This window comes from Phacochoerus africanus, chromosome 5 (genome assembly GCF_016906955.1).
Source record: "Phacochoerus africanus isolate WHEZ1 chromosome 5, ROS_Pafr_v1, whole genome shotgun sequence".
In the NCBI taxonomy this organism is placed as follows: domain Eukaryota; kingdom Metazoa; phylum Chordata; class Mammalia; order Artiodactyla; family Suidae; genus Phacochoerus; species Phacochoerus africanus.
In genome coordinates, this window is record NC_062548.1 from 124511227 (window position 1) to 124538165 (window position 26939).

The 26939-nt window shown below is 44.1% G+C and overlaps 1 protein-coding gene across 3 annotated transcripts in view; it reads right to left on the reverse strand.

Annotated features, from left to right (window-relative positions):
* Window positions 1-877: 877 nt before the first annotated feature.
* KCNS3 (potassium voltage-gated channel modifier subfamily S member 3) overlaps window positions 878-26939 on the reverse strand; it is a 39223-nt gene continuing 13161 nt past the window's right edge. For 2 of the 3 annotated variants that reach the window (XM_047782593.1, XM_047782592.1), the window contains exons 2-4: window positions 20576-20681; window positions 13570-13753; window positions 878-2893 (exon numbers count right to left, since the gene is read on the reverse strand). In XM_047782593.1, the coding sequence (XP_047638549.1) occupies window positions 1359-2834 (1476 nt within the window). In that variant the 5' untranslated portion in view covers window positions 2835-2893; window positions 13570-13753; window positions 20576-20681 and the 3' untranslated portion in view covers window positions 878-1358. Of the gene's footprint in view, window positions 2894-3262; window positions 3696-13569; window positions 13754-20575; window positions 20682-26939 lie in introns of those variants that run through there. The other variant, XM_047782594.1, reaches the window with a different exon arrangement.

Here is a 26939-nt window from a genome sequence, read left to right on the forward strand (position 1 = left end):
TGTTCTCCATAATTTCCAGGTGATGGGCTTTTTTTGTTTTTTGGGGTTTTTTTTTTGTTTGTTTTTGGGTGTATTTTTGTCTTTTTAGGGCTGCACCCGTGGTATATGGAAGTTCCCAGGCTAGAGGTTGAATCGGAGCTGTAGCCACCAGCCTACACCACAACTCATGGCAACACTGGATCCTTAACCCATTGAGTGAGGCCAGGGATCTAACCCACAACCTCATGGTTCCTAATCAGATTCGTTTCCGCTGCACCACGACAGGAACTCCCAGGTGGAGTTTTCTCTTAGCAGTAGAAATTAGAAAATAGATGGTGGAAACATATCTGGTAGGGCACAGGTTTCAGGCACATATGCTGTCTGAGTATTTCCTAAACATTAGCGGCATAATCAGTTTACACCTGACGGTGTGGTTTAATCATGAGCATGATCTTCCCGCTTGCCCACCATCAAGTCTACTGAACAAAAGAACTAGTCCACTGTTGATGTATCTCCCAAATTCGAAAACATACAGAAAAGGGAGTTCCCATTGTGGTGCAGTGGAAAGGAATCCAACTAGTATCCATGAGGATGCAGGTTTGATCCCTGGCTTTGTTCAGTGGGGCAGGGATCCTGGCATTGTCGTGAGCTGTGGTGTAGGTCACAGACGCAGCTCGGATCTGGGGTTGCTGTGGCCGCGGTGTAGGCTGGCAGCTGTAGTTCCGATTCGACACCTGGCCTGGGAACCGCCATGTGCCATGGGTGTAGCCCTAAAAAGAAAAAAAAAAAAATTCAGAAAGGGCCCTTGATGCTCCAAAAGGAGCATTTTCCTCCCAAGCCAATCGGGAACACACTGAAATACATTTATTTGACATAAAAACATACAACCAAGACAGTCTCCACACTGAAGTAGGCAGTTTATTAGGCTCCTAATTTCCATGTCGAGGGCGTGAACATGGATTTACATGCATTGTCTCATGTTGTGGATCTTACTTACATGCATGTAGTCTTCGGGGCCCTTGCTTCTATTTGCCAGTAATTTACAGTTAGCTCAATGTGAGTAAATGATAAACACAGAATGATACAGAAGCCGTAGCAACACATCCCACCCACTACCATTTACCCTTTTTTTTTTTTTTTTTCCAAAATCATATCACAATCCTCTCTGGTAAAAAATAACTTTCAGAGCAAGGCATTTAACGGGCCTCACTGAGAAAAATAAAGACATTTCTAGCATTTCAGAGCAATGAAATGTCCAACTATGGCTGAAGAGTACACCCTGAGAATTAAATGATTTTGAACGAACCCACTGAGGTTTCTAAAGCTGTGTTAACCTAAGATCGGGAAGGGACACAAGATACAGGCACGACCGTCCCCGCTTATTTTGCTGTGCCATTCTCCAGGGATGCTGTGTTATAAACATCCTCGTTGTCTTCAATGCTCGAAGCATCTGTGGAATCGGGGTCGCTCACCACAATTCCCACAGACGAGAGACTGGTGATGAAGGCGTGCATCCGCTGGGCATAAATGTCCCTGATGTTAAAGTAAGGGAGCTCCTGGCACTTCTCTGGTGGGTCCTCACCACCCTGGTCCATGTCAATGTCCTTCTGCTTCTGGTAGTACTTGGAGAACTTGTTGAAGATGATGGTGATAGGAAGGGCCACCACCAAGATGCCACAGATGATGCACGTGCTGGCGATGAGCTTTCCGGGCAAGGTGACGGGGTGGGTGTCTCCGTAGCCCACAGTCGTCATGCTGATGGTGGCCCACCACCAGCAGACGGGGATGCTGGTGAGGCTGGACGTGTGGTCATCTTTCTCCACCGAGTAGATGAGCACAGAAAAGATGGAAATGCCCACCGATAGGAAGAGAAGGAGCAGCCCAACTTCGTGGTAGCTATGCCTCAGTGTGGCCCCTAACGACCGCAGTCCCACAGAGTGCCGGGCAAGCTTGAGGATTCGGAAAATCCTCATCAGCCTGAGGATCTGGACCACCTTGCCCATGTTCTCAATGTCCTCGCTCTCCTCCTCCTTGGTGTCTACCGCCAGCGTGGCATAAAAGGGAATGATGGAGACGAAGTCGATTATGTTCAGAGGGTTTTTCCAGAATTTCTTTTGACACGGAGCAGCAACCAGACGGATGGCCAGCTCGCCGGTGAACCAAGCGATGCACGCGACCTCCACGCCTTCCAGCACGGGGTCGTCCACCTCCCCGTCCTCGTTCTGGAACTCCGACATGCTGTGGACACACATGGCCACGATGGAGGCCAGCACCACGCTCAGGGAGGAGATGGCAATGAGCTTGGCCGACAGGCAATAGGCTGGGTTTTCCATCCGAATCCAGATCTTCTTGCGGAGCTGCCCGAATCGCAGCTGGTCAAACTTCTCCAGCTCCTTCTCGAACAGAGACGACTCTTCAAACGAGGAGTCAGTGCTCACGTCATTGCTCTTCTGGTCCCAGTCCTTCTCGTGGTTTTCCTCCTTGCGCTCCTGGTAGCGGTTACTGCAGCAGGAATCAATGAAGAGCTCGTTGATGCCCCAGTACTCAATCTCCTGGCAGAAGGAGAACACACACAGCTCCTCCATGACGTGCAGCTTCCCCGTGTAATAAAAGTTCAAAACGTATCTGAACAGGGAGGGGTTCCGATCAAAATAGTACTCCTTATCCGCCACGCTGTAGTCATCGCAGAGCTCCAGGATGGCCTCTTCCGAGTGGCAGCGGAGCAGCCTCCCCAGCCTGGTGTGCGGAAACCGCAGGAGGGTGCTCTGGTCCACGGACTGCTTAAAGCCCCCCACGTTCAAGTTGACGAGTTCCTCGTCTTGTCCAGGGCAATGGAAAAACTCACCAAACACCATGGTGGATCCAGGAGGCGGAGAGCTGGCTGGGAAGGGAGAGGAGGAAGTTCACACTGGCCCTGGAAGGAACACAAGATGGTATTAGCACTGGTCCATCCAGCCAGCTGTGCCAAGCTTATTTTTAATCTGCCCTTTCCAAGATGCTGGGCTCCTCTCAAAGCAAAACAGAAAACGGAATAAAAAAAAGAGTACATGATCCCATTTTGACCAGAAGAAAAGCAACACAGAACAGGTTTTGGGCATTTGGTTTTTGTGTTTTCTTTTTTCAAAAAAACTTAGGTTTATGTATCGGGAGGGGGGGGTTGGGGGGGGGAGTCTACCATATAATTTTCATGAATCCTAATTCCTATTTCTCTAATGTTTTAAACATCCAAAATTACCTCCCATGTCCCCCCTGCAAAAAAAAAAAGGCATTTGGGATCACTTACACAATACGAGCATCTCCAGTCTCAGCCACGAGCCTTCCTCCAAAGACAAGACAAGCTAGTTGTTGCCCAGTTTGTAACTCATCTTTCCTTGTTCCTAGGGCTGGGTCACACACCCTCAGGAACAGCCCTCGCCTTTGCTCTGCACCTCGTCCGCAACCCACACATCGCTGGAGGCTCAGGTCACTTCTCGCAAAAGATGCTGGTTTCCTCTTATGTTCCAACGTTTCACTCCTTTTGGAGAAAGCCCTATTCCCTCTGTTTCAATGTGGACAGTCAAGAGGATATAATTATCTCCCTGTCCTTAAGTACCCTATATCTTGAAGATATAGTTACACTTCATGGGATGGGGTTTCAGGTATGTACGCAAGGGAAGAAACTGACTTGGGGAAACCTTTTTAAGTTAATGGCACTATCAGTTTCCTGATACAACCACACTCCTCCCTCACCTCCTCCCTCCCTTCACAAGCAGTCTTCCACACACTCTCAATCTACCATCCCCAGTTCTATGCTGGCCCAGCACATATGGGCTGTTCACTCTCAATCTATGATCCCCAGTTCTATGCTGGCCCAGCACATATGGGCTGTTCACTCTCAATCTACCATCCCCAGTTCTATGCTGGCCCAGCACATATGGGCTGTTCACTCTCAATCTATGATCCCCAGTTCTATACTGGCCCAGCACATATGGGCTGTTCACTCTCAGTCTATGATCCGCAGTTCTATACTGGCCCAGCACATATGGGCTGTTCACTCTCAATCTACCATCCCCAGTTCTATACTGGCCCAGCACATATGGGCTGTTCACTCTCAATCTATGATCCCCAGTTCTATACTGGCCCAGCACATATGGGCTGTTCACTCTCAGTCTATGATCCCCAGTTCTATGCTGGCCCAGCACATAGGGGCTGTTCACTCTCAGTCTATGATCCCCAGTTCTATACTGGCCCAGCACATATGGGCTGTTCACTCTCAATCTATGATCCCCAGTTCTATGCTGGCCCAGCACATATGGGCTGTTCACTCTCAGTCTATGATCCCCAGTTCTATACTGGCCCAGCACATATGGGCTGTTCACTCTCAGTCTATGATCCGCAGTTCTATACTGGCCCAGCACATATGGGCTGTTCACTCTCAGTCTATGATCCCCAGTTCTATACTGGCCCAGCACATATGGGCTGTTCACTCTCAGTCTATGATCCCCAGTTCTATACTGGCCCAGCACATATGGGCTGTTCACTCTCAATCTATGATCCCCAGTTCTATGCTGGCCCAGCACATAGGGGCTGTAAGTCTTGACACTCGCCAGGATGTACCAGAACCATTTCTCAGAGTGCAAATAATAGATGTGACCATCATCCAATATAATGATGCTTCCTCAGAGCTGATGATGTCGATAAAAGGGTAGGAGACTGTTATATACTGAGTTCCAACTGGGTACCATTAGATGCTTATACATATTATGTCATTTAATCCTTTCAGTAATATAAGGTATGTGTATAGGAAATATGGATACTCAGAGCAGTTGAGTCCAAGATCACAAGATAAGTAAATGGTAGAGTCACGATTTATACCCAGGTTGGGTTAACCCCAAAGCCTATGCTATTTCTATTACACACATAAGCCACTTTAATCCTTTCCTATTTCTTTCCTTATTATAATCCAATAATCCAGTGTGGGAAGTGTTACAACAGAAGTGAGTGAAGCATCCTTGGAATTACTGAGAAGAGAACAATGACCTTTTTTAGAGAAGCTTCATAGCAGAGGCTGCAATCAGGTCAAATGTAAAGGTTTAAGCAGAGCTGAGCAAAGAGGGAAAGGGACATTTCCAACAAAAGGCATCAAAAAGTGGGCAGAAGCCAAGCTGTAAAGAGACTTGTGCATCAATCTAAAGAGTCTGGACTTTATCCTATAGGTAAGACCACTGAACCATCTTAATCAGTAGTGGACACAGCTGTATTTGTAACTGTAACTTAGAAAGCCCCCATTGGAGTTCCCACTGTGGCTTGGCAGTAATGAACCCGACCCATATCCAGGAGGACACAGGTTTGGTCCCCAGCCTCGCTGAATGGGTTAAGGATCCGGTGTTGCCGTGAGCTGTGGTGTAGGTCACAGATGCAGCTCGGATCCCCCATTGCTGTGGCTCTGGTGTGGGCTGGCTTCTGCAGATCCAATTTGACCCCTAGCCTGGGACCTTCCATATGCCCTAAAAAAGCAAAAGGAAAAAGCTGCCATTGACAGCAGGATGGAAAACTGCTGGGGGGAATGACTGGGGCCAAGGAGGTAGGGCCTCACTAGACTAGGTGAGAGAATAACCCAAACTCATACAGCAGTGGTGGATATAAAGAGGAAGGAGCAAAGTCAAGGATTTTATAAAGTAGAACTGACAGGACTCGGTGACGGATTGGAAAGAAAAGATCAGGGAAGTTCCCTTTGTGGCTTGGTGGTAACAAGCCCGACTGGCATCCATGAGGATGCAGGTTCAATCCCTGGCCTCGCTCAGAGGGTTAAGGATCCAGCATTGCTGTGAGCTGTGGTGTAGATTGCAGACGCAGCTTGGATCCCATGTTGCTGTGGCTATGGCATAGGCTCTCAGCTGTAGCTCTGATTTGACCCCTGGCCTGGGAACTTTCATATGCCCCAAGGGCAGCCCTGAAAAATAAAAAATTTAAAAAAAAGAAAAGATCAGTAAATGGAAAGTCAAAAGGAGGATGTGTTTTCTACTCTGCATAAGTGGGTGACATCATTAGAGGAAGCAAAAAGGTCAAGAAGGAATTCCTTGCCCTTATGGTTACGAAAAGCCAAAGCTCTCAGCAAAACAAGAGATTCCTCCTCTGAAAAGGACACACTAGCGAATACAGCCTTAAACGAATACAGCCTTAAAATACAGCCCTCTGGCAAGTACCTTCGGAGAACGCCTACTGTCACAAGGAACGTGTGGCCATTTTCTCTGGACACACCAGCACTGAATGGGTTTCCCATGAAACCAGAGACCACAGCCCGGGCTGGCAAAACACTTAATAGATCTGCTGACCTCTTTAAGAGATTTGATTTTTTTTCTGCCTCTGCTTTCTATTTTTAGTTAGATATTTTCTTTGAAGGGCCTAAATCAGAGCTCACAGCCTGGTCCAAATATTAATGGAACCTCAGATCTCTGAAAGCAGCCTTACACTCATGGCAAGTAGAGTACTAAAATGTTCTGGGGACCTACCTTTCACTAAGCCAGTATTAAGACTGTAAAGGACATTATCTCCTGGTGGGTTATTTTTTATCTCCTTGGCCCTCCTGGAAACCCACAAGGGTATAAAGTCACTGCCTGCCTTCATAACATTGCCTGCTTAAGTCCACCTCATAATCAGAAGGTGCCACTGTTTCCCAATCATGCCACAGTCACTTCTCCAAAGAACACCATTATTAACCATAATACCCATCTTCTTGCTCTGGCCTCCTTGCTCTGTATTCACTCCATGCCAATGAAAGAGAGCCCTTTCTGAGTCCATTCATTCCACAAAGTCTAATCACAAAGGCAAGATGCATCATAAACCAAGGGTCTCTTGTGGGCTTTTAGAAGAGAGAAAAAAGAAAGCACCTCAAGGTCAGAGCAAATGCTTCCACTCAGAGGGCAAGGTGAGAGTCTCTAGGTCATGGTGGCCAGAGTACAGTGTTGACTTTCTTGGCTGTGTCTGACCCACAGCAGCCTATGGAGGGCAGGAAAGAAGATCCATCTTCACAAACTGTACAAGGTTCCCTTACAAGCACCTCTAGTCCCTGGCCAGTTACAAACATTCCTTACATCAGCTTCCCCTCAATACTACCTTGGGCTTCTACAGAAGGAGAAGCAGGACCAGAAGAGATGAGTAAGGAATCATGCAGCTCCTAAGGCTTAGAGCAGAAGCCCAAGCCAGTGTCCTTATGCCAACCCGTCCTGCTCTATAGCATGCTGGCTCGCACATTCAAAGTGGCATAAGAAAAGCAGACATTGGAGTTCCCATCATGGCTCAGAGAAAACGAATCTGACTAGTATCACTGAGGAAGCAGGTTCAATCCCTGGCCTCGCTCCGTGGGTTAAGGATCCAGCGTTGCCATGAGCTGTGGTGTAGGTCGTAGAGGTGGCTCAGATCTGGTGTTGCTGTGGCTGTGGCAAGGACAGTGGTTGCAGCTCCAAATAGACCTCTACCCTGGGAACCTCCATATGCCATGGGCGCAGCCCTAAAAAGACAAAAAAAAAATTAAGAAAGAAAGAAAAGAAAAGTAGTATTGAACCCCATTACTTACAAGAGTCCCACATTCAGGCCAGCATTCATTTAACAGCCATCATTTACTCCTGTTCAGAAAAATACTTACTGAATCAAAGGTAAATCTACATGTATTTTATATAAAATATATATTTTTTTCTACATGAAAATATATATAAGTAAATCTACATATAAAGGAATATATATTATATACATATACACCCACATGTAGTGTGAACCATGTATATGTGTATATTTATACACATACTAAACAAAATTTGGGTCAATTCCTCCATAAGTGAGAAAAACCTCTCTAATTAAACTAAAAATATACAAAAACAACGACAACAATTTAATTACATGAAAGTAAAAGCTTTGGTATAGGAAAACATTCCATAAGTAATGTTAAAAAGAGAATATGAGAAAAAAAATATTTGCTACTTATATCACAGACAAGCGGGTAATATACCTAATATATAAAGAGTTTTAGGTAGAGAAGAAAAAGAGAACAACAATATTTAAAAATGGGCCATGTCTGAACAGAGAGTTCACAGAAAAAAATGCAAATGGGTCTTAAAACAGGGGAAAAAATGTTCTGCCTTGCTCATAATAAGATAAATGCACATTAAACCTATGGTGCAATATCATAGCTAATACTAAAAGGGAAAAGATCTAAAAATTGCGAGTTCCCACCATGGTGCAGTGAGTTAAGAATCTGACTGTAGCAGCTAGGGTTGCTGCAGAGGTGTGGGTTCAATCCCCAGCCCGGCTCAGTGGTTTAATGGATCTGGCATTGCCACAGCTGCAGTGTGGGTGTCAGTGTGGCTCAGATTCAATCCCTGGCCCAAGAACTTCCATATGCTACGGGCGAAGCCATAAAGTGAAAAAAAAAAAAAAAAAAAAAGCTCTATTACTGAGTATGTGGGGATGAGGCACATTTGTAGACTGAGAATATAAAATAAAGGAGAATTTGGAAATATCTAGCAAAACTGCCCACAAAATAGGAGAAGATATTTGCAAATTATGTATCTGATATGGATCTAGTATCCAGAATAGATTTTTAAAAATTTTTGTAACTCCACAGTAGAAACACAAATGGGCAAAGGATTTTATAGACATTTCTCCAAAGATATACCAATGGCCAAAAATTATATGAAAAGCTGCTCGAGGTCATTATTCTTTAGGAAAATACAAAGCAGAGTCACAGTGAGATAGCACTTCACATCACTAGAATAGTTCTAATCAAAAAGTAATAATAAAACAAGTATTGTGTTATAATACAATATGTGTTCATAAGGATGTGGAGAAATCAGAACCCTCGAGTGTTACAGGTAGCAATGGAAAATGGTGTGGCCATTTTGGAAAAGAGTGAAGGAGTGATAGAATTAAGATCTCCTGGGAGTTCTTGTTGCAGTGCAGCAGAAACAAACCCAACTAGTATCCATGAGGACACAGGTTTGATCCCTGGCCTTGCTCAGTGAGTTAAGGATCCAGGGTTGCCACGAGTTGTGGTGTTGGTTGAAGACAAGGCTAGGATCTGGCATTGCTGTGGCTGTGGTGTAGGCTAGCCACTGTAGCTCTGATTTGACCCCTAGCCTGAGAACTTCCGTATGCCTCAGATGTGGCTCTAAAAAGCAAAAAAAAAAAAAAAAAGATCTCCCATTTTGCAGCTCATAAGGAATAATGGATCTAGGCAATGACCATTATTGCTAAAACCCAGACAGAAAGCTGATGTGGAACATTCTAACCTGAACAACACCTGAACCCACTGAGCAAGACTAGTGTAACAAAAAGAGACAACAAGATAGAATGTGCCTCTGGATGGAAATAGAGACGCAATTCTGAACTATTCCAGCCAAAAAAAAAAAAGGGGGGGGGGAAATCAGGCCCGAATTTGTTCTAGCCTCTAGATCTACCAGTTGAAATCAAACAGAGATTTCAGAAGAGCATGTTCAAAGACACTCTAGGGATGCAGTCAGCAAAATCCAGCCTGTGGGAAATTATACAGGACAAATGACACAGATCAAATAAATGACATACCCAATAGATCCAGTGTGTGGCTCTCTGTAGATGCTGATTCTAGCTAGCCAAGTGCTTTTTAAAATGTCTATGAAAATCAGGGACATCTGAACAGTAAACTAGACACTTGATAACCTAAAATAATAATTGTCCATTTTTTTCAATGTGCTAATGGTATTGTAATTATGCTCTTACAGAGAATGTTTCTCTCTGGGGAATATACTCTACAATGTCATGGATAAAATTCTACCACATTTAGGATTCATTTCAAAACAACCCATTGGTGTGGGGGGAGGGAACAGGAGGAGTCCATGATCGTATAAGACGGCTTGGGAATTAATAACTGTGAGAACTGGTGCAGCTGGGTGATAGGTACAGAAGAGGTGAATGCATTATTCTCTCTATTTCTATACGTTTTAAAACTCTCCATCAAAAATGCTTTAAGAAATTTTTACCAAGCACCTTTTGGGGCCATGCACTGTGGTAAAGGCTTTTGTATTTATTATTGTACACCCATGACTTCCCGGCAACTCCTGCTATGCCTGGACACTAGTTAGCAATCAGTAAGTGTCACGGAGTGAGTGAATCATTTTCTTTAATGCTCCAGCAATCCTAAGGGGTAAATCTTATACTCCACGTTGCAAATAGGGAAAGCTGAGGCTTAGGGTTTGGCCAACATCACACGGCTTTTATAGGGCAAACTCTTTCCATTGCGCCTCAAACACGAGTATTTAATTTCTTAAGTGGGAGAGAGGAGGGACTGGTTGATCTTCAATTTTACATATTTTATCAGTCATCCTCATTAAGGAATGCTATTTTTTTTCGGTAGGTTTGATACTAGTGTGCCTGCCGAGAACACACGTGGCCTCATATCAGGCACATCTGTGGGTACCAAAGTCATCTGGCCACAAGCTAGAAAAATCAACTGCTATTTTCATTCTCTTCCTCGAGAAAAGCTTAGGTTCGTTGTAATAATCTTCCTACTTACTATCAACCCAAATCACTCGTGATGAGAACACCTTATACTGTATCTGGCCACCCTGTGCCTCTTAGTGTTTGTAAGATTAAAAAGAAAGAAAAAGATGTTAAAATCCAAGATATTCTCTGGCAGCTTAAAAGAAAAACCACATTGATCCACTTCACTCCAAGGGGCACCCATAAAGCCTTTTCAAAGCCATTAACCTCTTACCTCTCTGCTTCATGCTCTCAAACTCACTTTAGAAATAGTCTCAAAACTGTTTTGTCAAGGCCGACACACAATACATGCACACATGTGCATGAGTGGCTTTGATAATGTACTTGATTTGCTCAGAAAAAGAAGAAAAGTATAACAAATACCAGCCACCTGTACTTGCTTTACTGGGCAGAAACCACTTTAAAAAATCAATTCTATAAAAGTAAACAAAAACTTAAATTCCTTTTTCCTTCCCACTTACCCAAATCTATGTTAGTCTTATAATCAAAGAAAAAGAGGAGGGGGGGCATGTTTCTGCATTAATACTGCCATCTTTTGGAATATTCTTCTTACAAACTTGCATTTCATTCTATTAAATTTAAGAGAAAAATCATTTCTGTTTCTAAAAAGGGTAGGTCATGCTAAATTCTATTAGCGGATATTCCAAATAAAACTAAACAAATGTAAACAGAACTGAAAATCTAAATTCAATCCACACTCAAGTATTGAGCATCCTCTAGTCCAAGAACAGAAACTTTCCTGGTGACAATCTTCTCTTACATAAGGCACGCTCCCTGTACACTGGGGTGGGTAACAGTGTAAGGAAAAGAAAATCAGAAGTCAGTGTCAGGCCATAGAAGAGCCAGACAGTAATGTCAATGGCATTGAATGGTCCACCCTGGCTGAGGGTTTGGAAATGGAGATGCTGGTGGTCCTTGATTCAGGCCTTAGTGAATCAGAGCATTTTTACAATAGCTAAAAAGAAAAAACTGTTTATGAGACAGCTAAGAAGACATGCCCAGAGCCAGCATGCAGAACACACAAAACTTCAAAGAGCCTCCTGGATCTGAGTCTTTGTTTCTAGGGATCAGAATTTCCTGGACATCCTGAGGCTCCTGCATGGAGCCATTGCCCCCAGGAGCCTTCCAAATGGTTCCGCCCAGGCCAGGGAGAAAGCCTGGACAGAAGAACGTGTGAGTCCCACTGGCCAAGTAGGCAGCAAGGAAACTCCCGGTCTGCTCTACATCTGACGTGGTCCTACAACATTAAGCATAGCTGACAACATACCAGCAGCACAGGTCAGCAGGGTCCCAGCTTGCCTTTATTCCAGAACATTCATAACCTAAACCCAACATTTAAATGTTAAACTGAAATAAATGAAGGTCCCTTTATCTGTACTGAACTATCAGAAGCAACTAAAGAAAAGAGGAAAAAGTTACGACTCCAAAAATGTGTGCTTGAGCTGCCGCTTCCCAGCTACATGACCTGGGGTGGGTAGCATCTTGATCTACAGACAATGATATACACACCTTGATGATACAATAACAAATGCAAGTCTTTTGAAAACACAAAATGTGTAATGTAAAACCTTATTCCAAAAATAAGAGATTCCCTGCACCTTCCCTTCTCCTTCCTATTCCTATTTACTCCCTCTCCTCTCAACCCCCCTCTACCTGGGACAGTCATAGCAGAGGGACATTCATTGTCCCTGGATCTCTATTTAGTGTGGCCGCTCCCCTTTGGAAACTCCCTGAAGGATCCCTGTAATCCACTCAGCTCATCTCCAAAAAGGAGGGCGTGCAGGAGGCTGAGTGATTCAGTGAGCCAAAAAGCCAGACATCTATCCTACTTGCAAAGAATCACAGATGAAAGATTTTCAACCAGAAACAGGAAAAAACGTGGACTTTGCCACAAGAGGGGAGCCTTAACTCTATGGTAACTACCTCTTCCCACCTCCAACTCAGTCGTGTTACATGGTGGAACCCACATACAAAGAAATGGTTGTCTGTGATGTTCTGGTGTCCTGAAGACGGATTTCTGGGGAATTGCAATGCACCCACGCCAAATTAAGAGCTCACACCTCCCCCATGCCCACTTCCCAGCTCTGTTTACCTTCTCCACAGCCCTTCAGGTGCATCTTTACTTGAGCCCCCAGTACAAGAGATTATAGTGTTTTCGCAGTTCTCTTTATCCCCCACAAGTCTGACTATTGCTGTCATTAGACTCTAAGCTCTTCCATGGAGGGACCGTGTCTTGAGAGTCATGGTCTTTATCTCCGAGCCCCAGTCCTTTATGCTAATCGCTGCCCAAGGTCTTGTTGAAGATGCTCATTTTTATCTCTGAGGATTAACAAAAACCATCACCGCTTTTGTCAAAGAGCTAGCAGAAGGGTCTAGACCAGGCATGGTAAAATGAAATGCCTCCTGTGGTCAAACAAGGAAGTTAAACAAATGAAGTGGGCTGGCTGGGAACTGGGATGAGCCATCCACACTTGTTTAAGAGGCGGAGGCTACTCGGAACCAGAGTCCTTTGTGCAAACCAAGGACCAGTGTAGGTGTATCTTAGACTGTTCCAGGAACACTCAGAAATCCTGATCCTTCTGTGGGATAGCTCAACTTCAATTAGAACTGATTCGAAAAGGTGTCAACATTATGTGGCTCAAAGAAAAATGTGTCTCTGGGCCAGCTATTTCCAAGAAGTCCTTGATCTGTGACCTGAGTCAGATTCTTACCAACCCAAGCTCCACAGCCTCCATCTGAAGCCAGAATGACTCAAATGGACACAAATGGAATCTTGTTACAGGTAGTGTGAGGCAGTGTCACTCCCTCGAGGCTGAACTGTGAAAAACAAAAGGGGGTGGGCGATGTGGACACAGGATCTTCCAAAGTTCACCTGCCCTGCCCCCCAACACAACTCCAGCCCAATCCTTCCAGGCTGGTACTCTCCCTTCATCGTCTGCCCCAACTGCCCAGTGGATTTTACAGTCACAAGAGTCTCTCTGATGTCTGACCTTCATTTCTGTCACTATACCGGCAGGTTTGATCCTCCCTCACTTTGATAAGTGATGGTGTCAGGGAAAACATCAAGGAGGCAGCTCTTACCCTTGTGGTGTCGATGTCACACACTCTGCCTTCATCCTGCCCAGTGGAATGTCCATTGTCATCCAAGAAGCTCCACCCTTCCCTCACTGCCAAGTGTGGTGCACAGAGGCATTTAGCGGCCAGAATGAAGAATCCTGTCCCCTGGTTGTATCAGCCAAAGAAATCGCTGGGAAATCACTCAGACCTGCAGGAGAAAGCATCAGTCAAGTTTTAACTCCAAGGAGAAAGCACATCCAAGAAGTTTTATCTCAGACTCAATGCTCTGGGTATTTTACTTATCAGACGCATATCTCTAAGATAACTCTAACTCTTCTAACTCTCAGGGAACCATCCCTCCCACTAGACACATGGATAGGAAGACAACACAAAGTGATTCCCAACCCACCTTCAGGCTCAAGGACTCTTGATCTTGACTGGAATAGACACCCAGGGCATCTCCACTGCCCCCAAGGCCAACAAAATATCCAAAGATAAAACAAGGCACTAGAATGAGGACTGCAGTTCCTTCTGGGCACGTTATTTTCCTAGCTAATTCATCAAGGTTATAATTATAGACCTCTAAGTGAATATCTTTAATCCACATTAGAGACTGAGTTCTGAGTGTGACTGCCCTAATAGAATTAATACTGATGCTCTAATTTGAAATCAATAGATTTCGGAGGCCAGACAAATTCAATTACGCTTCATTCGTCCATTGCCAATTTCACAGATCAGAAATGACTACACATGCTAGATCAAAGCTCTCTAGTTAATGGGGGGGGGGCGTATGAGGGGGAGAGTTAGGTCTGTATCAAAACAAATAAAAGGACAAATTTCAATTTTTCTCTCTGAACAAATTAAAGAAAGTAAAAAAAAAAAAAAGTCCAATTCCCAATGAAGTAAGCCTTGCCTCATGTTGGTGCATTCCCATAGATTTATACTAGTATCTAAACATCTATCCATTGATTTTCATGTTTTCCAATCAATGCTAGGTCCAAAGGGGAGAGGGGGAAGATGAAGAAAAAAAGACTGATTTTGAGCTTCAGAAAGAAGTGAAAGAAGTGCCTCCAGCTATGTCAGTCATTACAAAGTTTCATTATAGTTGAAGATCTGCCTGGCATTATTCAAGGCACTGAAATTACAAACAAGATGCAGAGCCAGTCCTCCCCCCAACACCAGGAGTCCACAGAAGGGCTCCCTAAATAACAAACAGGGGGTGACGGTGTCCTACCAACATCAAGGGGGCAATGGAGAGGGAGCAAAATGGGAACGGTTTCCAAGCTGGTCCCAACAATGACCAGAGCAACCCTTCAGGGAACTCCTGACTCTCATAGACGTGACAGTGAGGAAGGATCCAGAAAAAAGGCAGCTCTACCCACGTGAATCTCCGAGATGAGACTCTTGGCAAAAGAGGCAGAGAAAGTCTCAACAGGGATAAATAAACTCAGTTCAGAAGCCAGGACCCTCTCCCTCTCCTTTTCCCTCCTTCCCTCCCCTTCCTCTTACTTCTCCAGGGCCTCTCAGCAGCACCTCATTGGGCTAGCCTCAGAGTATTTGTGTTCTACTTGAAATGCAAAAATATCGTTGTGCCTTTTTTAAAGGGTATAGCACACATATATAGGCTTCCTTTCCCTACCAGACGCCTTTCCAAATGCAGCACATTTTAAAAGAAGGTAAGATTAATCTGGCTAGGAGATAATTAATAACTGCAAACAGCTTTGATATGACTATATTAATTACTGAAGAAAAAATTAACAAAGTGCATAGGGTATTCAGCACTTCTAAGAAAACCCAAGCACTGTTAGGCACTGGCTCATCACCCAGAAGGATGGGATTGGCCCAGGGACAGACCATGAGGTTAGCCAAGTATCTTTTTTACAGAAACTGGTGCCCAGTGGGCATCAATGTCTGATGCATGAATATCATCCCAGGCTGTCCCCTTTCTCTCTCCTTCCTAGAAAAACACAGAATTCTTGTGCCTGGCCTCATCTTCCATAACCATGATTTCTGAACAAAAAACTGGATTTTTGGAAAACATATAAAACTAGTTGATACCTCTCTGTGAATTTATGTCCATTCATGCCCTGCTTAGGGCATTCACACACTTAGATGTGCCCTCTCCAAGTAAAATGATAACTAGCATTTTTTAGTCCATATAACAAACACATCAAGAACCTTCCCAGGTGGTGATATTCCCATTTTATAGGTGGGACACTGAGGTTCAGAGACACTGTCTGCCCAAAGTCCCACAGCTAACAAGTGCCAGAGACAGGATTCAAACCCAGGTAATTCTGCCTGATTTCAACTATTGTAGAAAAACAAGATCCACTTAGCTGATGGGGAAAGTCAAGGAAGGATTGGGAGAGGTGGCAGAACTTGGTCCCAACCAGCATGTTTGGGGGGAAGATAAAACGTGTACTTCCAAGGAGTTCTCGCCTTCCCACTGAACAATCCCACCAAATGGTTCTATTTCGCTATGTTCCTGCCATCTCGATCAGTGTGCAACTGTTCAAAAGAAGACAGGATCATTTGTGATTTAGCACTTAGGCAGGTTTCTGCCTTTGTTGAGTGATTCAGCAGGATCCTAGCAAAACACATCCAGTTCATTCAAGTATCACTAGCCTCTGCAGAATTCATTCCTCTTCACAGAACAAAGGGAGACCCTCCGAGGCATCCTTGGACTGCCCTCTAGCCTGGCTGTATTTCCTGGCGGAAAACTACAGCAGTTGACTACAGCAGTTTAAAATGTCAAAGATGACTGCCTCCAATACCGAGAGAGAGAAGGTGAAGATTAAGTGGCATACTGGACTCTTTCATCATCCAGAGACCTGACAACCAATCTCGGAACAGAATGAGGAAAATCAAACGGACAAGCAGACAGTACACAGGAGTGCTAATGATGCCCTATGTCCTTCTCCCAGGACTCAGAATCACAGGAATAAGGTTACTCCCCCAAAATTAAACTATAAAATCAGTGCCTAAGAGCTCAAAGCAGATGCTCTAAGTGACAATGCAGCCAAGGTCGGTGTCCTCTGTATTTGCAGAGCATCCTGACAGCACCTGTCATATTATTCTGAAATGTTGTCACCTCAGTGCCATCCACTAGACGGAAAAGCCTCCAGTTAGGGACAGCGTCCTAATGTCAATCTTCAAATTAATTAGCCCTGTTACACAATGATGCTTGACATATTTTTGTATTGAACCAAGGTCTCTCCCCCAAACCAATGAGACTAAAGAGAAAATTAAAGAATCAATATGGATAATGAAAGGCAGTGGGTCAGCCATGGAAGCAGAGGAAGAAAGTGTAAAAGATCAAAAGTGGTTGCCAAGACCCATTCCAGCACTTTCTCAAGGAGAAAAGACTTATCCTGAATATTGAGTCTCTCCAACACTGACAGGATACATCTTGAGTGGAGTTTTAAGTGTCCAGACTTCAGAGTTTCATGTATTATTAGATACCTCAAGTCTCCCCTTGTTCTGATTCCAGGTCCCCAGAGGCACCTGCTGGCGATTTCAGTTGCCAGGCTTCTTGCCAACAGGGAGTATATAAGCTATGCAGCCAACACAAGCATCTGCTCTGTCCACAAGCTCTATTTATTAGTGGCACTTAATAAGGCAAAAATAAGTTTATTTACTCAGCTTCCTATTCAAGTCAATCTTCTAGAGTTTGACCAGCTCTGGGAGACCTGAGAGTGAGTTTCTGAAGTTGCAAGTCTGAGAGAGAGCTGACCCTGACCTGTGATAACGTTACCAGGTAAATGACACACACCTAAGAGCCCCCTCCTGGTGACCAGCCAGTTTCCCTGGAGACACCCTGACCTTGCAAACTTCCACAGCAGGGACTCTCAGCTCACCACCATTGACATTTTGAGACCAAATCATTCTTTTTCGTGGGGGTTCTCTTCCGCCTGTAGGATGCTTCCCTGGCCTTCCTCACTAGGCTCCAGCCCCCAGGGGTGTGACAACCAAAATGTCTCCAGATGTTGCCAAATGTTGCTTTGAGAGGAAAATCATTCCCCATCATGAACCACTGCTCAACAAGTAGAGTAGAAGAATCTCGGGCATCTATTCAGGAGCTGGAAGTTCAGAAAGGTCAGAAAGATAGATTGTACTAATACCACATCTGCTGATGGGGGCTGGGGAAATTTCCCCCAAAACAGGTATTCTTTCAGAATTCAGTCATGGCATTTCTGGTGTCAGACAAGCAAAACTTGGCAAATGAGTTAAGATAAAAGCAAGGTTAACCTTTTGTTGAAACTCAAAGCCTACATGACACAATTTGAGTCTAGAATAAAGGTTAGTGGGTTTTTTTTCTGGGAGTCTGTCTTATATTTGCTAACATTTTTGGTCACAGAATAATGCACAAGGCCCGTGAACTAAGAAAGTTTCAAAGATGTTGCCTACTTCCGGGGGCGGGAAGGAGTGTTTCTGCTGCCCACACCCACTCTTAACTAAATCTTCCCATCCTGCAGGAACTCACTGATGTTCCAGGAAAAATGCAAATATATATCAGTTTTACAGTCTTGCCACTATTCATGAGACCAATTTTCAATAAAATCTAGAGTAACAAAGTAACACGAATAATAATAAAAGGTGATGAGTTCTCACTGTGGCTCAGTGGCTTAAGGACCTGATGTCTTTGTGAGGATGTTGGTTCCATCTCTGGCCCCTTTCAGTGCGTTAAGGATCCCAACATTGCCCCAAGATGCAGCATAGGTCACAAATACAGCTCGGATTCAGGGCTGCCATGGCTATAGTGTAAGCCACAGCTGCAGCTCCATTTCGATCCCTGGCCGGGGAACTTCCATATGCCATATAATAATAATAAAAGGTGAAATCTGACGCTACCTCTAGGGTTAGGGTTAGGGTTAGGGTTGCTTAAGTATTAGAATTGTGATCCAAGGCTTTCCTTAAATAAAATTAAAATATCACAATCAGGCCACCATTATGGAATTTAATGTGCCAGAAAACCTGTACTTATATGTAAATCCTACATTCCAAAGCAGTCAGAATAATACAACGCTACCTAGTTGATTCAGAAAGTAGATTACTAAGAATACATGCAAATAAGTTCGTTTTTCCAAATTATCAAACTTCAAGAAATCCCTTCAGTGAATATGAAAAATCCTTGAATTAGCAATAATTTTTTTTCCTTGATTTTGCTCTGTCCCAAGAAGAAAATGAAAACTTCCCAGGGAGTTCCCGTCGTGGCGCAGTGGTTAACGAATCCGACTAGGAACCATGAGGTTGCGGGTTCGGTCCCTGCCCTTGCTCAGTGGGTTAACGATCCGGCGTTGCCGTGAGCTGTGGTGTGGGTTGCAGACGCGGCTCGGATCCCGCGTTGCTGTGGCTCTGGTGTAGGCCGGTGGCTACAGCTCCGATTACACCCCTAGCCTGGGAACCTCCATATGCCGAGGGAGCGGCCCAAGAAATAGCAACAACAACAACAACAACAAAAAAAGAAAACTTCCCAGGATCTAACCTATTCAGGAATTAAAAATAAATTGACAGAGGTTCTGGTCTTCAGAGAGAAAACCAATAAGTGTTTTCTAAAATAAGGCCTCAAGGTATTCGAAAGGTTAATACAAATGATAGTTCTCTTGGCCGTCGGGAATAGTGACTGCAATACCTTCCCCAGAATCCCAAGGGCTGGAAGCCCGGGTAACTAAACCCATCTCCTCTCCTGGGGTTCTGTGTTCCTAGACACCCTCCCCTGGGGAGCAGTGTGGAGTAGCAGGCTGTTGTTGAGTCATCTCCAAAGAAAAACCACAGAACTGAAGGCGAGGGAAAGCCCTGTGAAAAAGGCTGCACCTCATAAGAAGCAAAATCACATAGCCACTGACTCATGGTGCTCCAGGATCGCCACTATTCCACTGGCCCCAGGAAGGGGTGCCTCGGCTCCTTCCACCCTGCAGGAGTTCCCCAGCTTCATGGCTGACCCCAAACAGGGGCTCAAGCCTGCAGCCAGGGGAACAGGCAAATCAGTCCACCTGGGGGCTTTAGACTTGGGCTCAGTCTCATCTGCCCCTGTGTTTTCATTGAGGCTGAGCCATTGAGGCATCAAACATCTACAGCAACACAGTGTTAAAATGAGCAACTGGAAGCAAGCGGTTCTGGGGAGTACAGGAGAAAACAATCGATCATGCAATGGTAGTAACCACGTTAACCGGTTCAAGGAAGCCTCTTGGTGGCCCCCAGTCATGTGAGTCATGAAATCTCACAGTGTCACATTTAGGAAGCTATCCTAGGAAATAAATCAGACACAAGTCCAAGAATGTAAATACAAGGACGTTCACTGCATCATTAATTATTCATAAGAATAAAAAGCCAAAGCAATCTAAATGTCCATCAGTGGGGAATGGTTAAACAGATTAGGAGGTAGCCATGCAGTGGGATTCTCCGTGGCCATTAAAAAATGCTGAAATGATAGTAACAGCTCCACATCCTGAGCCGAGCGCCGCTCCAAGTGTTTGCATGCCCGAACCCATTTCATCCTCACAACACGCATACAAGCCATATTTTTTATTGGACTCATTTTACAGATGGAGAAACTGGTAAATAGAAAAGTTAACTAACTCTCCAGGGTCAACAGCTCTTAAGGGGTAGTTTCATGGTTTGAATTCAAACAATAATACTCTAAAGCCATTTCCTTTTCCACTGCGCTCCACTGCCCACGGATTCATGAAAAGATAGTCCCAATATGAGAAGTAAAACGAGAAAATAATTTAAATAAGATAATGCCATGATGTGATCTTTATAAACTGATTTTATAAAATTAAGCAAACTCTCTAAGAATATGCACTAAAATGCAAAATCTATAACCATATGCAGGAACTCTGGCTGACGGACTCCGGGGTGATTTTGCCTTCAGCTCTGTACCTCTCAACATTGTGACAATTTCTTTACAAGTCTTACAAAACACTTATGAAAATGGCTATTTCTACTTGGGGAAAAAAACAGATCATAAGCAGCCTTGGTCAGTATCTGGGAGGGGGTGGGTAGTGGGACAGACATTAAGTCAACTTACCGATCTGGGGGTCAGAGAACCTCGGCCCGGCTTCAGTATCATTTGTAGGAGTCACAAGCTTCTGCTGTTCTTCACGTCTGTTTGAGGGGAGGCACGATGCAGGGAACTACAAAGAACAAAATACAACTGTGGCTCTTGCCCTCAGAGCTTACGGGAGCTTAGAACAGTTTGGGGAAGGGTAAATACGTAAATAACCAGCAACCCTGGGTAGAATTTGTCCTGGAGGCGAGGTACCTCGAAGGTGCTGCAGTTCACAGGAGGTATGGGGTCCCTCCGGAGAGGCAAGCAGGGACAACTACACCAACAGGTGTATCAGGGCTGAGCCCTGAGGGTTGGGTCAGATGTGAACAAGGAAAGGAGGCAGACGAGAGTGAGAAGGCTGTTCTCCAAGCAAAGGAAAGAGCGCAGGCAAAGACGTGGAGACTAAGCTTGTCACAGGTGCAAAGAGCAGAAAATCATCGATGAGTTTGGCCCAGGTGTAGCCCTAGGACCTGGAATAAATAGATTAAATAGATTCTTTCTTCTTAGAATATGAATAACTCTGTCTGTCCCATCCACACCTCTGTGAGCTAGGAGTAAACCAAGTGAGAGATGTCTCTACAGAAGGAGAATGGAGGAGTTCCAATTGTGGCTCAGCAGGTTAAGAACTGGACTAGTATCCATGAGGATGCAGCTTGGATCCCTGGCCTCGCTCAGCGGCTTAAGGATCTGGTGTTGCTGCAAGCTGCAGTGTACGTAGGCTGCAGATGCAGCTTGGATCCCGAGTTGCTATGACTGTGATGTAGGTTAGCCGCTGCAGCTCTGATTCAACTCCTAGCCTGGGAACTTCCATATGCCTCAAATGCAGCACACACACACACACACACACAAAAAAAAAAAAAAAAAAAATGGAGATTGGATTGCCTATGGCCGTAGAGAGAATCTGCTGAAACAAAGGGACCACCACACTCACACCCCAGATCTCCTGAACTATTCAGCCACAAGGAGCCAGTCAGAGAAATTAAAAACAAAAAACAGAAAAATCTCTTGGAGTTATCCCTGTTCATCTTTAAAACATCACCATTAAAAATAAAAACCAAAAAAATCCCTGGAGTTATCCCAGAGCTTCTCTAATGAGTTAATAAAGAATATACATTGCTAAGTCATAAATTGGCTTTAATATTTTGTTAAATGTATTTCCATACAAGTGGATTCTTTTCTATCCTGTGGCTTTTTTTTTTTCCTTTGAAAATGCTATTCTTAGGAGTTCCCTGGTGGCCTAGCACTTAAGGATCCAGGATTGTCATTGCTGTGGCTCAGGTCATGGCTGTGGCACATGTTGGATCCCTGGCCTGGGAACTTCTGCAAGCTGCAGGTGCAGCCAGATACATATATACACACACACATATATGTATATATATATATGTATGTATATTACGTATATATATATATTTATATGTAAATAAAATATATGTAAATAAAATGACTTTTAAAAATAAATAAAATGGCTATTCTTAAAAGTAGTCCATCGGCTTCCCAAGACAGCCGAAGGGGTCTGTGGCACAAAAAGAGATAAGAATGCCTTAGCTGGAGATCCTGTTAAAATGTAAGTCACTTCATGTTACTCCTGTGTTCAACCCTGTGGTGACTTCCCCTCTCCCACTTGACTTATCTGATTTTATGCCCTACTCTTTTCACTCTTTCATCCCCAGCTGGCATACTGGTCTCTGTAACAGCCCTTAATCATACCAAGTGAGGCATGTTCCTGCCTCAGGGCCTTTGCACTGGCTGATCTCTGTGCCTAGAAGGCTCTATTTCCAGGTGATTGTGTGGCTTCTTCCTCACTTCTTTCGGGTCTTTACTCAAATGATAGCTTCTCAAGGATGCCTTCCCTGGTTACCCCATCTAAAATATCCCCCAACGAAACTCCTAGCCCCCTTCCTTACTTTATTTTTCTTCTCCTTAGCATTTGCTGATCCCTAAAATACATGTAGAAACATATGCTTTGTTTCTTTATCTTATTTATGGTTTGTTTTCCCATTAGGATATGAGGTCCATGAAGGCAGATTTTCGTCTTATGTATCACTGTATCTTCAGTGCCTTTAACCTCACAGGACACATATGAGGTTCTTGAAAACTACACGTTGAATTGACTGATGAATCAATCAGTCGGTTAACATTTATCACATAGCTTGGCTACCAGCTGCTTCCATTCCATGTCAAATCTTAAGGTCTCTCTTGCCCACTGCGCTACTGGGAGAAAAGAAAAATGACAGCAAATGTGCTTCTGAAATTATGGTCACCACAGAAGAAAAGTGGCTTTGTTTATCAGCCACTGCAGAAGAGAGATACATTTTTTTCCTTAATAAAAAAAGAGTTTTACATCAAAGACAAGATAGATAAGCTCTAATACACACACAGTAAGTTGCTGGATCAAGTTATATCATAACAAATACAAAAAAAGTAAATGGAAAATTCAGCCTATGGCATAAAACCAATAACAGCACACTAACCCAGAATGCAACAGAAGTGATGCCGGTTGATAAGATCATCACACAGATTCCACCTGGCAAGTGATAAAAAAGGAAATGGACAGCTTACAAATGCACGAGTAAATGAAGGTAACAAATCACCACGTAGGCACTGCTTGACTTACCTTGCTGTTGTTAGAACGCAAAACTACCCTTTTGAAGGTACCGCTGCTTACATATTAAAAGCGCAAAACTGGAGTTCCCGTCGTGGCTCAGTGGTTAACCAACCCGACTAGCATCCATGAGGCTGCGGGTTTGATCCCTGGCCTTGCTCAGTGGGTTAAGTATCCAGCGTTGCTCTGAGCTGTGGTGTAGGTTGCAGATGCGGCTCAGATCCCACGTTGCTGTGGCAGTGGCATAGGCCCGTGGCTATAGCTCTGATTCAACTCTTAGCCTGGGAACTCCATATACTGCCGGTACAGCCCTAAAAGACAAAAAGATTAAAAAAAAAAAAAAACTGCATTTAATACTGATAAAATCTGAAGTTCATAGACATACAAAACACCTCACTCCATTCTATACCCTGGGAGCACGTGGTTTTGACAAGAACAACCTTTTTCTTGTAGGATAATCTGCCAGCCTACCACCAGAGCTAGGACTGGACTCCTTGTGGTTATAAAAGATAAGTAGAGGACAAATAAAGAAAGTACCACTTTATATCATAATGTCCTTATACAGTTATGTCCAAGTCACTCACACTAAAAAATAACACAGGATAAAACTACCAACCCCAAATTCCTCTTTGTAACACAGCTTCTTTTTTTCTTAATTTTATTGGAGTATAGTTGACTTACAATGTTGGATTAGTTTCAGGTGTATGACAAAATGGTTCCATTATACATATACCTATATCCACTCCTTTTTCTCATATAGGTTATTGCAGAATACTATACAGTAGGTCCTTGAGCATGGGTATACTATGCAACACTGCTTCCTGAAACCATTTTTTCACACTCATCCTTCCTTCTTCTCCTGCAATACTTGCCCTGACACTGCACTGTCTTTGCTAAAGGCACCTCCAGATGACCAAACCCAAAGGACACTTCCCATCTGTGCTTGGACTTACTCATCCAAGGCCTTTGTCACTGCCAATCCTGGCCCCCTGCAGGTCACTGATGCCACTTGTCTGGCTACTTAGTCCTGGTTTCTGTGAAACCCAGTTTCCTCTTCCCAAACCTTGAGTCTGAGGTCACAAAATAAAATACCTGCAGGGGCTCAGCAGTGCCCCAAATGAGAAAGGAAGTCACCTGGATGCTATGACAAGCTGGAGATCACCAGCTCTGCCAAAAAGGGACCTCTGTCCCTTACCTGTGGGCATCAGGTGGCCAGATTGCCCACATTGCTGAGAACACCCACACATCTAATTTTTATGGGAGAACTTTCCCAACTTTTTCAATGTTATCAATTTATGTTAATATTTTAATACTGTAAGACAAATGAAACAAATCTGTAGCCTGAATATAATCTTCAGGCCTCAAGTTTGTGTCATCTCCCCCCACACCCCCGTGGGTTCCTCCATGTCCCTCTTCTTTTCTCCTGGGAACTGCACCTGAGTCTGGAGCCAGGTGTGGAGCTGCAGCCCAGAGCTCCCTCCTACATTGTGGGCTCATGGAACTGCCTACTGGATATGTCCAGTCAAATGTCCCAAAGGGACCCTGAAATAAACACATCCACAATTTCCCTTCATCCTCTATCCCCAAATCTCTCTCAAATCCCTTTCCTTCCCCTATCTCTCCTGCCTCTGCTTTAACTCAGTATTTTTCCACGGTTTACTCTAATAGGCTTTTGAGTAGCCTGCCTTAGGCCTGCCCCCGTTCTCTACCCTCAAATTCATTCCTCATGCCAAGCTAAAGTTACCTTCTAGCATGCCCAACCTTCAAGTGCTCTGATGGCTCACCTGAGCTTCAGGATAAAATCTGGCTTGAACTTGAATCCTAGGATCACCACTCACTAGCTGTGTGATTTGGGCATGTCACTTAAGCTCTCTGAGCTTTGGTTTCCTTGTCTGTGAAACCTGGCTACAAAATAACACATACTGCATTGGGCAGTAAGGACTATAGATAAAATAAAAAAACAAGGCCCTCTGTGCTTGGTACATAGTTAATGCTCAGTTAAATGTTAGCTGTCAATATTATTAATCATTCCTCATCTATTATCGTGGCCTGCATAACCCAACTCAAACTCCAGAACTATGAAGAATTATGTGAAATTCTCCAAAAGTGCCCCTGACTTCTCACTTGTTTGCTCAGAATGCCTTCAAGTCTCATATCGCATTCTTCAGAACCAAGCCTTTGACCCCTGACCTCTCCTTACCCCAAAACCAGGTTTCCCCCACATCCCCACCAGTATCTGTATCCATCTGAGTATATAACTTACGGAACTGCAGTAGAGCATTTTTCTCAAAGCCTCCACCGTGACCCTGTGAGCTCCTCAAAGACAGGGCCTATTTTTTTCTTAATCTTTGCAGCCTTAATTCTCAGCAAGAAATACAGAATGAATTAATGAATGACCTTCTTTAACACCTAGATCCACGCAGAGAGGTAGGCATCCTCATAGTCCACCATTTACGGATGAGGGAATTAGGGTTCAGAATGGTCAAGGGCACATGGGAGACAACAAGCCCAGAGCCCAAGCCCTGCTCTCCCAGTGAGGCCCCTGAGGCAAGCGGATCACGCTCTGCTCCTGTTAGTGGTGGTCTCCTGAGTGTCCTTACACACCAAGCTCACGTACTCACAGCAAACTTCACTTTCACCCTCCCTCCCTAAACGCGTGTGGGAGAATACATATATATATATATATATATATATCCTTTTTCATCTCATACTCTTTCTATGAAGAGCTACCAAATATCTACCAAGGTCATTACATAGGTCACATGTGATTGGTACAAGCGTCACAATTTTTTTGTACAAAGTGTGTACAGTCAGTCTTCCTGCGGTAGTATCTACTACAAAACAATTTTTCTAGCAAACCCCATAGAGTGCTTACTTTGTACTAGGCGCTGCTTTAAATACCTTATTTCATCTGCCTTAAGGTAGAGGTCGTTATCCCCATTTTGCAGATGAAGAAACTGAGTCGCAGAGATTAAATAACTTTCCCAGACAGTAAGTGTTAAAGCTAAGAGTCAAATTCATGGGTAGGAGCACAGACGCTGTACCTTGTCTGACTTGATTTGAATTCCCATTCTGCTACTTTCTAGTTCTATGACTTGGGTAAAGTATTAAAATCTCTCATTGATATTTCCTGACTGATAGATAGATAGATAGATAGATAGATAGATAGATAGATAGATAGATAGATAGATAGATAGAAAGGCAGGCATAACAGGTAAACTAAGATAAAATGAACATGCCTACCTCAAAGTACTGTTATGAGAATTAAATGTTATTATGTACATCAGGTTTTGACCAGTACACAGCATTAATGTAAGTCCTGCATGAGTATCAGTTATTATTATTTTCATCATTAAGCATTGCCAGGGTCCGGCATGTCCACAGAGATCACGCATCTCTTTGATGCTATTTCCATCTCTCCTCCCAGGTAGACACACCTGTAGCAGCACCGCCTTCAGCAACACTAGAAACCTGGCAAAGCTGGTCGGCGGGGCCTTAGTTTCCTGTGTCCCCAGCAGTACGTCCCTCGATCCCTTTTGGCAAACACCATCCTTGCGTTGGCCTGTTTCCCTTTCAAAACTGGTAGGAAAGCCTGTGAGGTTAGTCTTCGTGCTCTGGTGTGAGGTCAGACCTCCTGACAAGTCCCACATCACTGAGGATTCTTTGGATACAAACAACAACTGCGTGGCTCACTGAGGGATCCAATGTTTGTCAGTCAGAAAGCTCTCTGAGGCACACGGG